The sequence below is a fragment of the Rhinolophus sinicus genome, chromosome 10 (assembly GCF_057876585.1).
Source record: "Rhinolophus sinicus isolate RSI-liver-muscle chromosome 10, RSI-T2T, whole genome shotgun sequence".
NCBI classification, from domain to species: Eukaryota; Metazoa; Chordata; class Mammalia; order Chiroptera; family Rhinolophidae; genus Rhinolophus; species Rhinolophus sinicus.
In genome coordinates, this window is record NC_142510.1 from 8,303,292 (window position 1) to 8,319,032 (window position 15,741).

General features: G+C 51.9%; 1 protein-coding gene across 3 annotated transcripts in view; it reads left to right on the top strand.

Annotated features, from left to right (window-relative positions):
• The window catches only part of TEKT5 (tektin 5), a 52,287-nt gene extending 36,855 nt beyond the window's left edge, over positions 1 to 15,432 (top strand). For all 3 annotated transcript variants that reach the window (XM_074322578.2, XM_074322576.2, XM_074322575.2), the window contains 2 exons: positions 11,122 to 11,276; positions 15,056 to 15,432. In XM_074322578.2, coding sequence (XP_074178679.2) covers positions 11,122 to 11,276; positions 15,056 to 15,269 — 369 coding nt within the window. In that variant the 3' untranslated portion in view covers positions 15,270 to 15,432. The remainder of the gene's footprint in view (positions 1 to 11,121; positions 11,277 to 15,055) is intronic.
• Positions 15,433 to 15,741: the final 309 nt, after the last annotated feature.

Below are 15,741 nucleotides of genomic sequence, written 5' to 3' on the forward strand. Positions count from 1 at the left end.
GGTGTGGGTGGGGTAGGAGGCGCAGTACAAGTGAGGCTGCACTGAGCTCATTTGGTGAATGCCACTGATTCTCAAAGAAGCTGTTACTCCCCTCTTCCCACTGTGCTGTACAATTGGTATTAGCCAATCATATGCTTTGACTGGACGCTCTGGGCAGGACAAGCACTGGGATTGGTTCCTGGGAAGATGAGAAGAATATAAGACGCAGCCTGGCTGAGGCAGAGGGCAGCCTGGGCACGGCCACGGCCCAGCAGTCTCCTAACATCTTCCACTTGTCACTTGGGTCCTTGGCCACTTGCCTGCTTGGGACCTGCTGCCCAGCCTTGCCCGTACCCCTGGCTTCTGCATTTCCTTGCCTCCTCCTGGTCTAGCTACCCTTTCTAACTCAACATTCTCCATCCCCCACATGGGAGGCCCACGGTGCAGTGCAGAGGACTGGGTTCCGTTCTGGCTCTAGCACTTTCTGGCTATGTGACCAAGGTCAGGTTGCCGTGCCTCAGTTTCCCCCTCTTTCAAATGGCAGTAAGAATGATTGGCAAATATTTGTTGTCACAATAAGAGCAGCAGCCCCAGTCACCTTACTATTGGGCTTCATATTGAATATTAGGTACAAAGATGGCAAAAGGCCATGTCTGATTTATGACCTGCTGAAGGGGCAGGACCAGCACAGTCACTGAAAGAACATGGAATCTGGAATCCAAAGACCAGGGTTGACTTTTGGTACAGCTGAGGGATCTCAGGAAAGCCACTAACTCCTCTGAATCTCAGTGTCTTAATCTAGAAGAAAGGAATAGTCCCACCAGCTGTGAGGATTGAATAAGAAGGTGAAGCTGAGCAGGTCTCAAGCTGGGCCGCACAGTGGACTCACCCAGTTGCCCGGGTGCCATCTGTAGCGATTCTGGTTTAATTGGTTGGGATGTGGCCTGGCATCCAGGCTTTTAAACTCTCCCCAGCCAAGAGTGACAGCCAAAAGGTTAGAGTTCAGCCCAGTGGTTCTCCAGCTTTGGTCCTTGGACCAGCAGCAGCCTCACTTGGGAACTTGTTAGAAATGCAGAGTCTTGGGCTCCATCCCAGACCGTCTGAACCAGAAACTCTGGGGCGCAGCCATCTGAGTTTTAACCAGGCATGTAACCAGGCAGGTGTGTCTCCCACTTGTAGGCGTGTAACAGATGCCTGTTAATTCCCTGCCTCCTTGAAGCAGATATTTACTTTGCGCATCCTGTGTACTAGACTCTGAGTCAGGTGCTGGGATACACATGAATGGATCCCTGCCCTCAGGGGGCTTATGTTCTAGCGAGGGAGACTGGTTTAAACAAATAAGTCACTGCACAGTTAAAAATTGTGATGTGTTAAAAAGAGATCCTCGACGGCCTGATGTGGACTGCTGTGAATTTTCAGATTCATGCACGTGTCCTCTCTAGCACGGAGCCCCCTCCTGTTTCCATCCCCCGCCAGGACTTTCAGGACCCCTGACCCCAGACGGCCTCTCAGCAGCTGAGATTTGTATTGGCCTGGCATTGTCGGAAGGCAGCTGGCCACCTCTGGACAGAAACAGCTGGGAGCAGAAACCTCTGGAGGCAACATCTGTCCTCCAGAGCAGTAGTTCACACCCGGGATGAGTTTATTCCCTGGTGGCATTGCCAGTGTCTGAGACATTTTGGTTGTCACAGCTCAGTGGGGGAATGGGGCGGGGGGACAGCACTGTGCCACTGACAGAGTGGATGCTGCCAGACACGACGAGGCACAGGACGGCCCCACAGAAGTTGTGGCCCAACAAGTGCCACGTTTGGGACACCCTGCTCCGGAGCATTCACGTCCTGAATTTCTGGCGAGGTCCCTCTGGAGCACTCACTTCTTTCCTTGTTCTCCTTGCTCCTGGGCATGGCTGCACTTGAAAACCTTCCACCATTTGACCAGAAAAAGGATTCTAAGCTGCCCTTCCTGAACTGGCGAAGCTGCGCTGAGCCAGGCATCTCCTTGGAAACCTCTTGGCTTCGTGCAATTTGGAAAACAATAAATTTGCAAGGTTGCACAAAGCATCCAGAAGCCGAAAGCCGGCTGGAACTGCTAAATCCATTTTTTCCCTCCACATCAAAAATCATTTCCTGGCCTTAGAGGCTTTCTCTGCTGTCACAAGACAAGACGTAGGCAGATAGTTTTACATGGCAAACTATCCTGCCAAACACATCCCCTCTTTCAAAGGCTTTTTGGGGTGGATTTCTATTCCAGCCAGGAGTATTGGTGCACTTTTCCGCTGAGCCAAGCTTGGTTTTATCCGAGGCAGTCCTGGAATTGTCTTTTACACTCCAGACTTGGCAAGAGACCATTTCCAGTGCAGACCTCACCCTTTCCCCACACCAGGGCCTGGGGTTTGCCCTCAGCGGGTCCCCAACAAGGGCTGAGGGTGAATAGTCACAGTCTAGTTTGCCATCCTGCTGCACATAGGAGAAAGAATTTAAACTTCCCCATAACCACAAAAGACATATTAGCCTTACTATGTGCAGCCAGAGTTCCAAGTGCTTTCCTTAGGTTAACTCACCTTCCCTTCCTACAGCCCTATGTAGAAGGCATCATTATTAGCCCCATTTTACAGATGAGGAAACTGAGAACCAGTGATGTGCCAGAAGTGGGCCCTCCTCCCACCCCAGCTAGTAAATGGCAGAGCCAGGATTGGAATTTAGGTGTCTTGCTCCAGAGTTCGTCCCACCGGCACAGCCTAATAATGACAATAAGAATAGGTAACATCCAGCTCAGTGATTGTCGAATGCGGCAAGTTTGCACCCCAAGGGACAGTTGACAATGTCTAGAGACATTGCTAGGGTGCTACTAGCATCTGGTGGTTAGAGGCCAGAGATGCTGCTAAACATCCTCCAGTGCACAGGACGGCCCCCCACCACAGAGAGTTATCTGGCCCAAAATGTCATTAGTGCCGAGGCCGAGGTGTCCTGGTCTCCTGGCATTGCGGTTTGATTTTAAGAAGAAAGTAAGGAAGAGAGGGAGGAAGGGAGGAAAGAAGGTAGTAAATACCGTTTGTCCCTGAAAATAAGACCTAGCCGGACCATCAGCTCTAATGCATCTTTTGGAGCAAAAGTTAATATAAAACCTGGTATATTATATTATATTATACCCGGTCTTCATATAAGACCAGGTATTATTATATTATATTATATATTATATAAGACCCGGTCTTATTTAACACATGTTAAAATAAGACCGGGTCTTATATTAACTTTTGCTCCAAAAGACGCATTAGAGTGATGGTGCGGCGAGGTCTTATTTTGGGGAGAACATGGTCGGAGGCTAGATGGATACGTGGGTGGGGGGATGGGTAGATAGAAAGTGCTGAGGTTGAGAAACCCAGATCTCTGTGTGCCGGCCACAGTGCTAAACACGGGCCCCTAAATCAGTGCTCACGGTTAACCCTCCGGGGTAGATGCTACCACTACATGGATGGGGAAACTGAGGCTCTGAGAGGTCTGGCGATTGGCTAAGGTCACATGCTCTGCAGTATGGTCCTGGCATTTGAACGCAGGCTGGCGGGTCCTAAGCCTTTCTTCTAGGAGTTTCCTCCAGATTTAGGGGCTGGGAGGATTGAAATGTGTGCAGTTTGCCCTCACATAGCACACTCCATCGGTTACTGGTGCTCCCCGTTTTGCGTGTTGTAAACGCCTGTGACCTTGTTCCTTCTGCGTCTCTCCCCTCCCCTGCCCTCTGTGAGCCCGCGTCCCATCTGCTCATCATCCAAAGAGCAGCCAGTGAGATCTGCCTCAAACTACAAATCCGACCATGTCCTTCTCTGCCTTAACACTTCAATGTGCATACGATCCCCATGTTAAATCTTAAAACACAGCTTGTGTTGGTAGGTCTGGAGTGGGGCCAGAGCTTCTGCGTTTCTAACAAGCACTCAGTCCAGCAACACTGGTCCACGGGCCGCACTTTGAGTAGCAAGGTGCAGCCTTGTATGCGTAATGGAATCAGGACTTCCTCTGCAATGGGCTACAGCAGGGGTCTCAAACTACTGGCCCCAGCGCCAAATGTGCCCCGCTCCTGCCTGTTTTTGTAAATAAAGTTTTATTGGACCACAGACACCCCCGCCCCATACGTTTATGTGTTATCTGTGGCCATTGCATTACAGTGGTTAAGTTGAGTAGTTGTGAGACCATGTGGCTCATAAAGCCTAAAATACCTCCCACCCAGCCCAGTACAGAAAAATGTGTCCACAGTGTAGCATATCTTCAAGATGGCCCAGAAGGCTGTGTATTGGGACTCCAGCCATCTGAAGGGGTTGACTTGAAGACTTACACACACACACACACACACACACACACACACCCATGCCTGCAGCTGACGGGTCTCAGGCTGATCTCAGGGGCCATGACTCTGGACATGTGTGGGAGATTGACGTGCCTTGGGGCAGATGTAGAGCGGGTTACCTGTCCAGGTGCACTTAGAGCAGCCCAGCCAGAGAGGAAGCACGGCCTTGAGCCCCCATTTGCTGGACAAGGAAACTGGGGCCCTGCGCAGCCTAGGGCTCTGAGTGGGGCTGTGAGTTGCACAGCTGGTTTGTGTTAGGGCTTGGCTAGGAACTTGGGTCTCCTGACTTCCTGCCCAGGGCTTCTACCTCCAAGGCACCCTGCGTGGAGGCCCCTGTGGCTGGAAGCTGCCAGGAGGGGGATTGGTTAACAAAAAGAACTTCGGTGTGTGTGTGTGTGTGTGTGTGTGTGTGTGTGTGTGTGTGTGTGTGTGTGAAGGAAGGGTGGGGGGGCGCCATAAAGAGAAAGTCCCTCCTCCACCGCACAGGCCACCCCTGCCTTGACCCCTTACACCCAAATAAGTGGGTTGATGGAGGTGAAGTCCAAGCCCTGGACTGGGAGGTCTGCGGGAGTTTAAGCTGCCTGCAAAGACAGATGCCATGAAATGAATCTGAGTTTCCTGTTGTCTCACATTAAAAAAAGAGAAGACCAGTGATCCCAAGGGGAAAATCTCCTAAGAGCCTGAACACTACAGGATAGAGGTTGGCGTAGGATGCAGAAGAGCCCCGTGCACATGCCACGCCCCGGAGGGGGCTCTTTACACACATTATCTCATTTAATCCTCACAGCAACCCTGTGGGTGAATTGTTATTAGGCCAGTTTTCCAGACAAGAGAACATGTGCCCCACAAAATGCCTGGCTCAGTAGACGCTGAGTACACAAATGCGTGAGGCACAGAGAGGTGAGGGGACCCCGTTCAAGGTCACACCATGGGGAAGAACAGGAGCTGGAATATAAACCTGATCTGTGTGATCACACAGTGAGCTGAGGTGATCTGTCCCCCACGCCAGCCCTGTGCCCCCCAGGCCATCCCCCTGTGCGCCCCCTGCTGGCGTGTGGGAGGCTTGGGACGCCTTCTCCTCCGTCTCGCAGCCTTGACTGGCAGGCAGCCTGCAGCGCGGAGCACGGAGCTAAGGCCTGGGGAGTGTGTGCGGTGGGCGCTGCGCTCCCACCACCTCCTTCCCTGCTGAGTTCCAGCTCGGCCAAGGCTGCGGAGACTCCTCCCATGGGGTGACCCCCTGGGCCAATCCCCCAGCGCCCCGCCCAGCCACTCGGGTGAGCCAGGCTGAGCCCTGCGGGGAGGAGCCTCTCTCCCCCCATTTGGCTTTGTGGGAACAGAAAGGTTAACGTCTCTGGGGACTGAGGAAGGGGGGCGCTTCTGAGGCTCAGGGCAGCCTGTTTGGAACTCAGGGGGCAGGGATGGGCGGAGGGGAGGAGAGAGGGCGGGAGGGAGGATGGAAGAGTCACTACCTGGCCAAAGGGAAGGTGGGGAAATGGGCATATGACTTTCTTGTAGTTTCCAGGGTGTGTGTGGGAGAAACGCACACACATGCACAAATGCGCACACACGTGCTTTATGAAAAGCGGGACGAGGCATCGTTGCTCTGTGTGTGACTGCAAAGGAGTGTGTGGTTCACCGGCTGTATGCCAGCAGCGAAGGAGTTTCTACTCCCACTGAGGTTTCCAAGATCTTGTCCTAGGCAGTTACTGCCTCATCTCTGCTCTGCGGTGGGAATGGTTATGAATCCGGTTTAAATCACTGTCTTGCCGGAAAGGCTCAGAGAGTGTAGGACACTTGCCTGTGGTCACCCAGCTTGTTTGTGCTGGGTCTGGGATTTGGAGAGACCCAGGCAGTCTAATGCCAGCGTCTGTACTGGTCTTAACCAAACCCCTGTGGTGTGTATTCCGTCACCCAGGGAGCAAGTGTTCATTGAGCACCTACTGATGGGTCAGTTACAAATTATGGTCCCCAGTGGCGGCCCTGGGTGAAGCTATCCTACAGGATATACCCAGTGGGTGTGCTGGCATATGTGGGTGGCAGGCAGCCTCTTACACTTGGGGCTCTTCTCCCCGGGGAGCATAGTGGAATTTGAGGTCCAGGGAGCTGGCTGACCTGGAGCTCAGAGCTCGCTGGGCCAGGATGGTACCTGGAGCCTGTGTCGGCACTGAGCAAATCCTTCGCTTCCACCTGAGCATGAAGGTCAAGGCTGCTGTCTCTCCAGCCCTTGCCCAAGGTCAGCGCGTGGTCTCTGCCTCCTAGCCCTTGTCAGTCGCATTCCTCAAGCCTTTAGAGCAGGGGTGTCCAAACTGCGGCCCGCGGGCCAACTGCAGCCCGCAATCCATTTTTTATTGGCCTGCAGCAAATTCCAAAAATATATTTAGTTTACTTAAATAAACCAGGTGAGGCAATACGTACTTCACTTCGAGTGAGTGGCCCGGCTGTTTGTGTATTTTACCGCATATGGCCCTTGGTGAAAAACACTGAAAAAAGTTTGGACACCCCTGGTCTAGAGGCTGAGTCACAGCGCCCCAGGCTTCTGGAGGTGCATAGGCTGGTAGGACCCCCAGGACAGTGTGTGTGTGTGTGTGTGTGTGTGTGTGTGTGTGTGTGGCTTTCTTCTTCCTTCTAATGAAGAGGACCCTGGCTGTGAGTGACAGGCTGGACGAGGGGTTACGGGAAACGTTTCTGGCAGATGATACACCTGCCTGAGCAGATTTGCCTTGGGTGTGAGTCATTGATTGGTTCTAGAACAGCCAATTCTGGAAATCCCCTACTGTTCTGGAAAATCCACAGGCAGGCTCGCTCAAGAAATGCCAGTGGTGGGGTGGGGGGTGAAGAAATAAGCAACAGTTGGTTCCAGCCTTCACCTCCCCCCACACACACACACACATCCCGCCAGATGCCAACCGTGAGAAGATGGGAGGCAGGGCCTTCGCGATGGGCTCTGCCCCTCAGCATCCTCGCTCTGCCTGTTGCCAGCCACCTGGCTCCCCAGTTGCCCCTTGTTTCTCTCACCTGCTATATCTTAAGTACGGAGGAGACACATAACGTTATACGGGGTTTCCGAAATTCAGTCACTTCTGGGCCACCTTCCAATTTTGCCATAGCCATGTGCCACGTCGGCTGTTATTTACTTTATATTTCTGTTTAAATCGAGTCACTGAAAAATGATAAGTCATTTAAAATGTATTTCTATCTCTTCTATCAGTGGAAAACCAGTAAACTTGCCCTAGGTAGAGGGTAGCTAGAAAGATACATATAAGGAAAGCAGAGCAAACTGGTTAAAATGTAGCCGGAGCTTGTTCAGTGCAGAAGCCTCTTGATTCCACAGCTGCTCTCTGTCAGTCAAGGGAGATAAGCAGGTGTTAGAGAGGGAGGCGGGGCCCTCTATAGGCTGGCGGCACACTGGACTTCCATCCTGGACGTGGTCAGGAGGTGTGGAAAATAACTGATACATTTCAGTTTTCCAGAAGCTTCCATGCATTGTGTTGCTGTGTCCCTGCTTGTGCGGGAGTTCCTGGAGAACTGAAATGAACATGTATTGGATGCCTCTTAATGTGGCCGCATCCCTCACCTATGTCCAGCACACTACGGACATCCAGGATGTGTTTTTAACCGAGTGGGTGGAAAGAACTTGAACTTCTGTGATGCTGAAGAAAGCACTGTTGGAACCGTAGTGAGGGCTTGTCAGTGATTAATAAATGTTTGTTTCTACAAAGGTGCAAATGACTGAATGATTTACTAGAATGTAAGCTCTAGGAAGACAGGGTTTTCCGTCTGTTCTGTTCACTTCCGTGTCCACTGCCTGGAGCAGTGCTTGGCACTTAATAGGTGCTCAGTGAGCATTTGTTGAGTCAATGAGCGAAATCAATGAATCCATGAATTAATGAGTGAGTGAATGAAGAAATGATTGAGCACATGAATGATTGTCAGTTTTTTCCCTAGATTCAAGAGACAGGCCTTTTGTAAAGCCCCAGGCCTCCGGTGAGGCTGGCCAAGCCTTGAGATGGGAGCCAGAGGTTGGAGAGAGCAAACAAAAGAAACCAAGAGAAGCACAGGCTCAGGGCCCTGGCTGGGGCATCTGAAGGTTCCCCGAGCAGCAGCCCGTACTGGCAGATGGCTTCCATGGTCTGGGCTGGGGCAGGGCTGAAGGATGCAGCTGAACGCTCAGTGATGCTCCCTCCCCCAACTCCAGCAATGAGCCCCCCGCCCCCCAGTAAGGACCTCTAGATGGTACAGCGTGGGGCTCTTTTCCCCATGGGCAGTGTGGTGCCAAGAAGCATTTTTCATCTATAGAAGGCTTGATTTTCTTCTGTATCAGTTATTTTCCAAACCTGCTTCCTGAGCTTTGCATATCTGCAGCACCGCCCACCCCCCACCCCCCAAAGGGCAGGTGTCTGAGGAAAACCTCCAGGGTTTCTAAGAGGTGTTCCCCATAGAGTGTTTATATGTCAGCTCACGTGCTGGGCACAGAACATTTTGGGGGTAATGTTCAACCGTCATGTTGCCAGTATCACTCTGGTTCTGTGGCTGGCTGAGGACCAGGTGAGGGGTCGGCCTTCCTCCTCGGTGGGCTTGGAAAGGGGCAGAGCAGCCCCCGCCCTCCTGTAGTTCTGCTGCCCTCATCTCAACCCCAGTGGGCAATGGGCATCCGTTTGTCCTCTTGAAGTCGCAAAATGCTCTCTGTAGGCTTTTTTCTTACACTAATAGGGAAGCCAGGACTTTTCATTCTTTGGGGGAAAAATGTCTTTTAAGCAATTTCTTGGTACCTACAGAATATGAACCCAACCCAGCTAAAATAGTGATTGCAGTACCTGTTATAATTTGTGACTATTTCATAGCTCATGAAAAAGGGGAAAACATGAATGTAAAGCCCTTGAAGGCGGGGACTGGGTCTTATACTGGGGGTGGGAAAAAATGTACACACATGACTTGTAGTCATCTTTTGTTATCGCTATATGTTGAGTATTACAATTTTAATATAGTTAAATACAGTTTTTCCTTTCTTAAAACGTGTGTCCGTGTTTTTGGCACCCTCTGTATTTGCAGCCCCTACCACTCAGGAGCACTGGTGTGTTCAGGTGCCAGCAGTTTTCCCTGCTCTCAAAATCTGAGATGGACAGGACCATATACATATTAGGGCACCCTGTTCTCAAGCCTTACTGTGCGTGAGGACCAGTGGGGCGCTAGCTAAAAATCCAGACTTCCAGATCCTACTGTGATCATTCATTCACTCATTCATTTATTCAATAAACGTTTATTGAGCTCCTGCTCTGAGTAGAGTCGCCAGATTTAGCAAAGAAAATTCAGGATGTCCTGTTAACTTTGAATTTCAGATCACGCAGTAGTTGAAACGTACTGAAATTGCTTTGTTGTTGATCTGAAACTCACACATAACAGGCATCCTGTATTTTACCTGGCAGCCCTCAGTCTGCACCAAGCACTGCTCCTGGCAGTGGGGATACAGGGTGGACGAAACAAAGCCCCTGGCTTCTCGGGGTGTACGTGCTAGCGAGGGAGACAGACAAGCAAACAGCCGAAGGAAGGGTGTTGGGGGCACCGTGGCAGGTGCCACTTCCAGGCTTGTCAGGACCAGAGCACATGTAACGTGGCCAGTGGGTCCTGCCGAGTCTGGGGGGCATGCTGGCACCACCCACCCACGAAGACCCTTCTCATATCAGAGGGGCATGAAAACTGGAGCTGCTCACAGATCTAGGGCCACTGGTGATGGTGGGAGGAGAAGGGGTGTTTCAGCTGTAGTGAGGTGACGTCGTTCAGTACTCTCGATTCTGTGTGTGCTTAAGGTTGGTTAAGTGTAAGGCCAGGTTCCTCTGGGAATGGACTGCGCTGGCCTGTCCGTTCTTTATTCGTCCTCTGATTCTTTTATTACGGAAAACTTCAAACACGCAGAAGTAGAGACTTATATTAAAGACCCGCGTATACCCAACATGTATATCAGGATTTTGCCGATCTTTGCTTGTGATTGACCTTTTTCTGATTTTACCTTTATTTTCTATTGACATATATCAATCTCACAATAAAGTATAAACAAAGCTTGATGAATTTTGAGGATGATTTTCTTCCGTACGTTTACGCATGTGAAACCTCCACCTAGATCAAGATAGAGAACGTTCCCAGTCCCCAGCGGGCTCCCTCCTGCCCCTTCCTGCCCTCTGTACTTTGATCAGTGGTGTAGAGCACAATGGTGGCTTTATAAGGAGGGAAATACATCTACAGATAAATAGAAAACTTTGAGTTTCTCTTCCTCCCCTTCTCCCTTTTTCATTTCTCCTTCCTTTTTTTTTTTCTTTCCTAGTTAATTTACTGAACTAGTTATTTTTTTTCTTCCTAGTTAATTTACTGACCTAGTTAATTTACTGAACTAGTTATAACTAATCTACTGAACTAGTTATAAGGTAAACTCTGGATTGTAAAAGGATGTAGAAGAACCCAGATTAATTCAGGTAAAAGTGTGTTTAGAAATTCGCTGTTGCTTGGATTATCTGTGTTGGTCTTACAGGCCTGTCTCCCTCCCTTCCTGGCCTCCCTCCCGCTGAACACTAGTGGGCTAACTCCAGTGGATATTGGAGATTGACAACAAAACCAACCTCGGCACCGGCCCCTTCCCAGAGTTCACAGGGTCCTGGTTGACGAGAGGAGCCGAAGCTGCTTTCCCAAGGTTCTTAGGAAGAGTGAGGCCCGTGCCCCACAGGTGTTTGACGTTGGGAAAGGAGTCACCTAAGCAGCTGCCCCAAGGCTGAGCTGATTGAGCCCACGCCTCCATGATTCCCACACGTTTCCCCGCAGACGCTGCAGGAGATCTTCCAGGCGGAGAACACCATCATGCTGCTGGAAAAGTCCATCATGGCCAAGGAGTGCCCACTGAAGGTGGCACAGACGAGGCTGCAGTGCCGGACCTGGCGCCCCAACGTGGAGCTGTGCAGGGATCCCCCACAATTCAAGTGAGTGGTGCAGACCCAAAGGGGAAGGGGTGGGTTTTGCGAGCTCCCAGGAAACTTAGGTCTGAAAAATGGCCTCTCCACCAATCAGGAGGTCTAGTCCCACAACTCAACAGGGCACTGGGCGAGGGTCTGGAGTTCTGGGGGTCCCACTGATAGCCTCCCATCACAGAGAAGGCCCTCCCCTCTGCACTGCAGCCTTCTCAGCTGCCTCCACCAGGGATGGTTCTGTAGCGCTGTTGCATTCTGGGAACCTCCTAGCTTTCCCTCGAAAGCTAAGGAGAGAGACCCTCTCAGGCCAGAGACGTGCCCTTTGGCCCATGGTTGCTTCAGCCTCTCTCTGTCTGTAGGCTCCCGTGAAAGAGGCACCCAGCCCACACCTCACTCACTCTCCATCGCAGCCTTTGTAAAGTTGTCACTTGTGAGCCACTAGGATAGCCTGATCCCACCTGTCCCTTTCAGTTAAGGAAGGGCTGTTTCTGTTGCTAAAGGGCCTCCTCACAGGAGACGGGCAAAAAGCTCAGACAGCCCCCAAAACAGAGTGTGTGAGCCTGGGGTAAGAGCTTGGATGGGACGGCGGCCAGGCAAAGAAGAAACGTCAGACATGGGGGATTATTTTTCCATGACGTGATGTGTAACTTGGCAGGCCACTTGGCTGTTATTCGTTCTCTTTTGCTGCGTAACAAATTCCCCCACAACTCAGTGGCTTGTCCTCTTGAACCTAGATGTGGAGAAGAGAGATGAAGTAAAGAGAGGGAGGAAAACTATTCTGATTGAAAATGCTGGGTGGTTCCATGTGACGGTGTTTGCACGGCCCCAGTTTATGCCTGAGATAATGGGAAACGAGCTGGGGGCGGGCAGGGACAGCGTCTTGAAAGCCTGGCTTCCTGCTCCTCCACCTGCTGCGGGCCCAGAAGGTCTCACCCTGGAAGTGGGTGCAGTGCGGCCAGGGTCCTGGGTGAGTGGTTGGGGGAGGTGCTCCTGGCCCTTCCTCTACCTGTCCCTGTTTCTCAGTTGCTCAGGTTGGGCTCCGGCCCCCCTGGGCAGAGGGTTCTGATAAGCCCTTTGTCTATACCACGGGACTTAACGGGTTTAGGGGAGTGACCAGATGTTGTCCTAGAGGACCTTCTGCTCTTGGACAAGCTCCTTGCCTCCTGGTCCATGAGCTGTGCCACTGAGAGGGGTCGACAGGGGGCATGGATGGGCATGTTTGGCTCAGGAGCCCCAGGCAGCACGTGTGCACGTGTGTGTGTGTGTGTGTGTGTGTGTGTGTGTGTACTGTGTGTCTGTGCATATATGTATGTGTGTACATGCTGTGTGCATGCATGTGTGGATGTGCGTGCGTGTGCGTGAGTGTTGGGAGTGAAGCAGATAACGGGACTCAAGCTGTCCGCATTCTCTGGCAGCTGCTTTGCCTCCTTGTGCTTTGCCTTCCTTGCCACCCATTCCCACCTCTGGGTCTTCTTTTTCCTCGTCCTCCTGCAGACGGCCCCTCTTCTCCTGACTCCCTCTAACTGCTCAGGTCCCACCCCTGCCCATTCCCCAGGATGAATGCCCATTTAAATTTGCATTTAAAGTGAAATAAAATTTAAAAGTCAGTTCCTTATTCTCACAAACCACATTTCAAGTGGTCAGTAGTCCGTGTGGCTAGGGGCTACTGTATTGGACAACACAGAGCAGTTCCGTCACTGGAAAGTTCTGTTGGGCAGCGCCGCTCTAGAGATCTCCAGGGAGAGAAGGGTTTCCAGGCCGCTGCTGTCACCTCTCCCTAGCTCGGGGTGGCCACAAGGAAGCTCACCATGCTGTCAGCTCAGGTCCTTGCAACAGTGCGTCCTCCCATCCTGGGCACAGCTTCATTGTCGCTTCCCCCCGAGGTGCGCCCCACGGGACAGCCCCACCATCACAGCTCACATGACCATGAACTGCGTGGCGTAAAACAGCAGATACTAATTCTTTCACAGTTTTGGAGGCCAGACATCTGAAATCAAAGTGCCAGAGGGTTGGTTCCTTCTGGAGGCTCTCAGAGGGTCTGCGCTGTGCCTCGCCTGGCTTCTGGAGATGGCCTCTAAATCCAGCATGACCTCCTCTTGAGATCCTTAACTTAATGACCTCTGCAGAGACCCAATTTCCACAGGCACCAGGGGTTTGGACTCAGACACACTTTTGGGGGGCACTGTTCAACCCGCTCAATCTGAATCTCGAAATAACCCCTAACGTCTGTCCTGCCTCCACTCTTACCCCCTTCTAATCAGATCTTTATATAGCAGCCTGGAGTGCTCTCCAAAATTCTCATCAGCGTATCATTCCCCCATGTCAACCCCCTCCCCCAGTGGCTTCCCAGTGCACTGGGAACAAAATCCGAGCCCCTCGACTTTGCATGTCCTCTTCTCTCCAGAACCTCCACTGTCCAGTTCCATAGCCACCAGCTGCCTGTGGCTCTTCCATTTACATTGAAAAGATTTGAAATGAAATACAATTAAAAATTCAGTTTCTCGGTTAGATATCATGAGTCTCCTGAGCCCCAGGTGGCGGGTGGCGGCCATGTTGGGCAGGGCAGGGACAGCGCATTGGCATGGCACAGAGCACTGCCACACAACACGTCCCTCACGGTCTCACATGGCCGGCTCCTCTCGCCTCTCTTCAGCTCCCAAGTGTCCTCCTCAGAAAGGCCTCCCTGGTGCCTTTAGAAGGTTCCACAGAAGCAGAGCTTCAGGAGCAGGGGAGTGGGAGTCAGCATAGGGGGCCCAGCTTCACACTGGTCCCACGGGGGACTCTGGAGCATGAAGGGCACCAAGGAGCTGGTCCCACCTTGAGGCAGGGGGTGGCCTTTTGTGACCCTGTGTCAGTGAGCCATCGTCTTTGGAGAAGTGTGAACCTATGAGCCATCAGTAGCCAACACTTAGAGCAGCTGGGGACAGTTGCCCGAGCCAGTGAGGGGGGCCTGAGCAGTGGACACTGCACCTGGCCATCTTACCAACATAAGATGGATAAGATGGCCGTTACCTGGTGTGGTTTTTTTAAAAAAAAATAAAATACACATAACATAAAATGTACCATTAGTGATGTTTAGAATATTCACAGTGTTGTACAACCACCCCCACTGTCTGCCTCTGGAACGTTTTCGTTGATTTCACCCAAAAGGAGATCCCGTGCCTATTAGCAGTCACCTTCCCTCCAGCCTTGGTCACCACTAATTTACTTTCTGTCTCTATGGGTTTGCCTGTTCTGACATTTCATAGAAATGGAATCATACGACATATAACCCCTTACGACTGGTTTCTTCAAGGTCCATCCGTATTTTCACATGTATCGTGCTGCATTCCTTTTTATGGCTGAATAATATCCCGTTGTCTGGATAGACCCCCTTTTGTTTATCCATTCATCTCTGCATGGACGTTTGCCTTGTTTCCACCTATTGACTCACATGGTGAGGGCTCCAGAAGTTTTCGTACAGGTATTTGAGTGTCTGGTTTGAACTCTCACAGGCAGGTAGGTGCCCAGGAGTGGAAAGGCTGGGCCGTACGGTAAGTCCCCGTGAAGTTACAGGAGCAGCCGGATTGCTTTCCAGAACATCCTGTCCGCTTCTCCCTCCACGCTCGTCACCCTCCGTAGCTCTGTTGTGCGTTCATGCTTGTCTTTGCTCAACGGCTGAGCCTTGCCTGTGTGGCTCCCTGCAGTCTCCCAGCGCCTGGCATAGTGCCTGGCGCGCAGTAGGTGTGTGTGTGTGTGTGTGTGTGTTGAACAGCGGGCTGAACTGTGCTTCCCCTCTGCTCTGGCCTCAGGCTCCTGAACGAGGTGTTCACCATCGATGACACTCTGCAGACCCTCAAGCTGAGGCTGCGGGAGACGCAGAACACGTTGCAGCTGCTGCTGACGACCAAGTGCCAGCTGGAGCACGAGCTGGCCATCAAGGCGAGCTCCCTGTGCATCGACCGGCAGTGCATGGGCATGCGCAAGACGTTTCCCAGCACCCCTCGCCTGGTGGGCTACACCTGAGCTGCCGCCGCCAGCCCTCGGCACCCTGCTCCGGGCCCGTTCCTCACGCAGCATAAAGTTTGAAAAGGCAGAAAAACTAAAGAGTCGTTTTTCTTCCTTTCCTCCTATCATGGAAACGTACAAGTGTACACTGAGAGTCAAATAAATGTGCCTAAACCAAAAATCCTGGTGCTCGTTCCTCGCTGCAGAACCGGCCTCGTGGCAGACGGTGACCCCTTGGGGACAGAGCATTGCGAGGTGGTCAGCATCCCCAGGAATGGAAGAGGCCGCATTTTTAAAAACCTGTCTGTCCCTTTAGGAGCACCGTGTAGACACCAGAGCTGAGAGACCAGAGCCCACCTGTCACTTAGGAGCTGTGTGGCCTTGAACAGGCTCCCAGCCCAGCCCGAGCAACAGCGTCTATACAGTGAGGTGAGTCCAAGTTGGAGGTGACTGTCAGCTGTGTGGGGCAGTGCAAAACAATAGGCGCTGG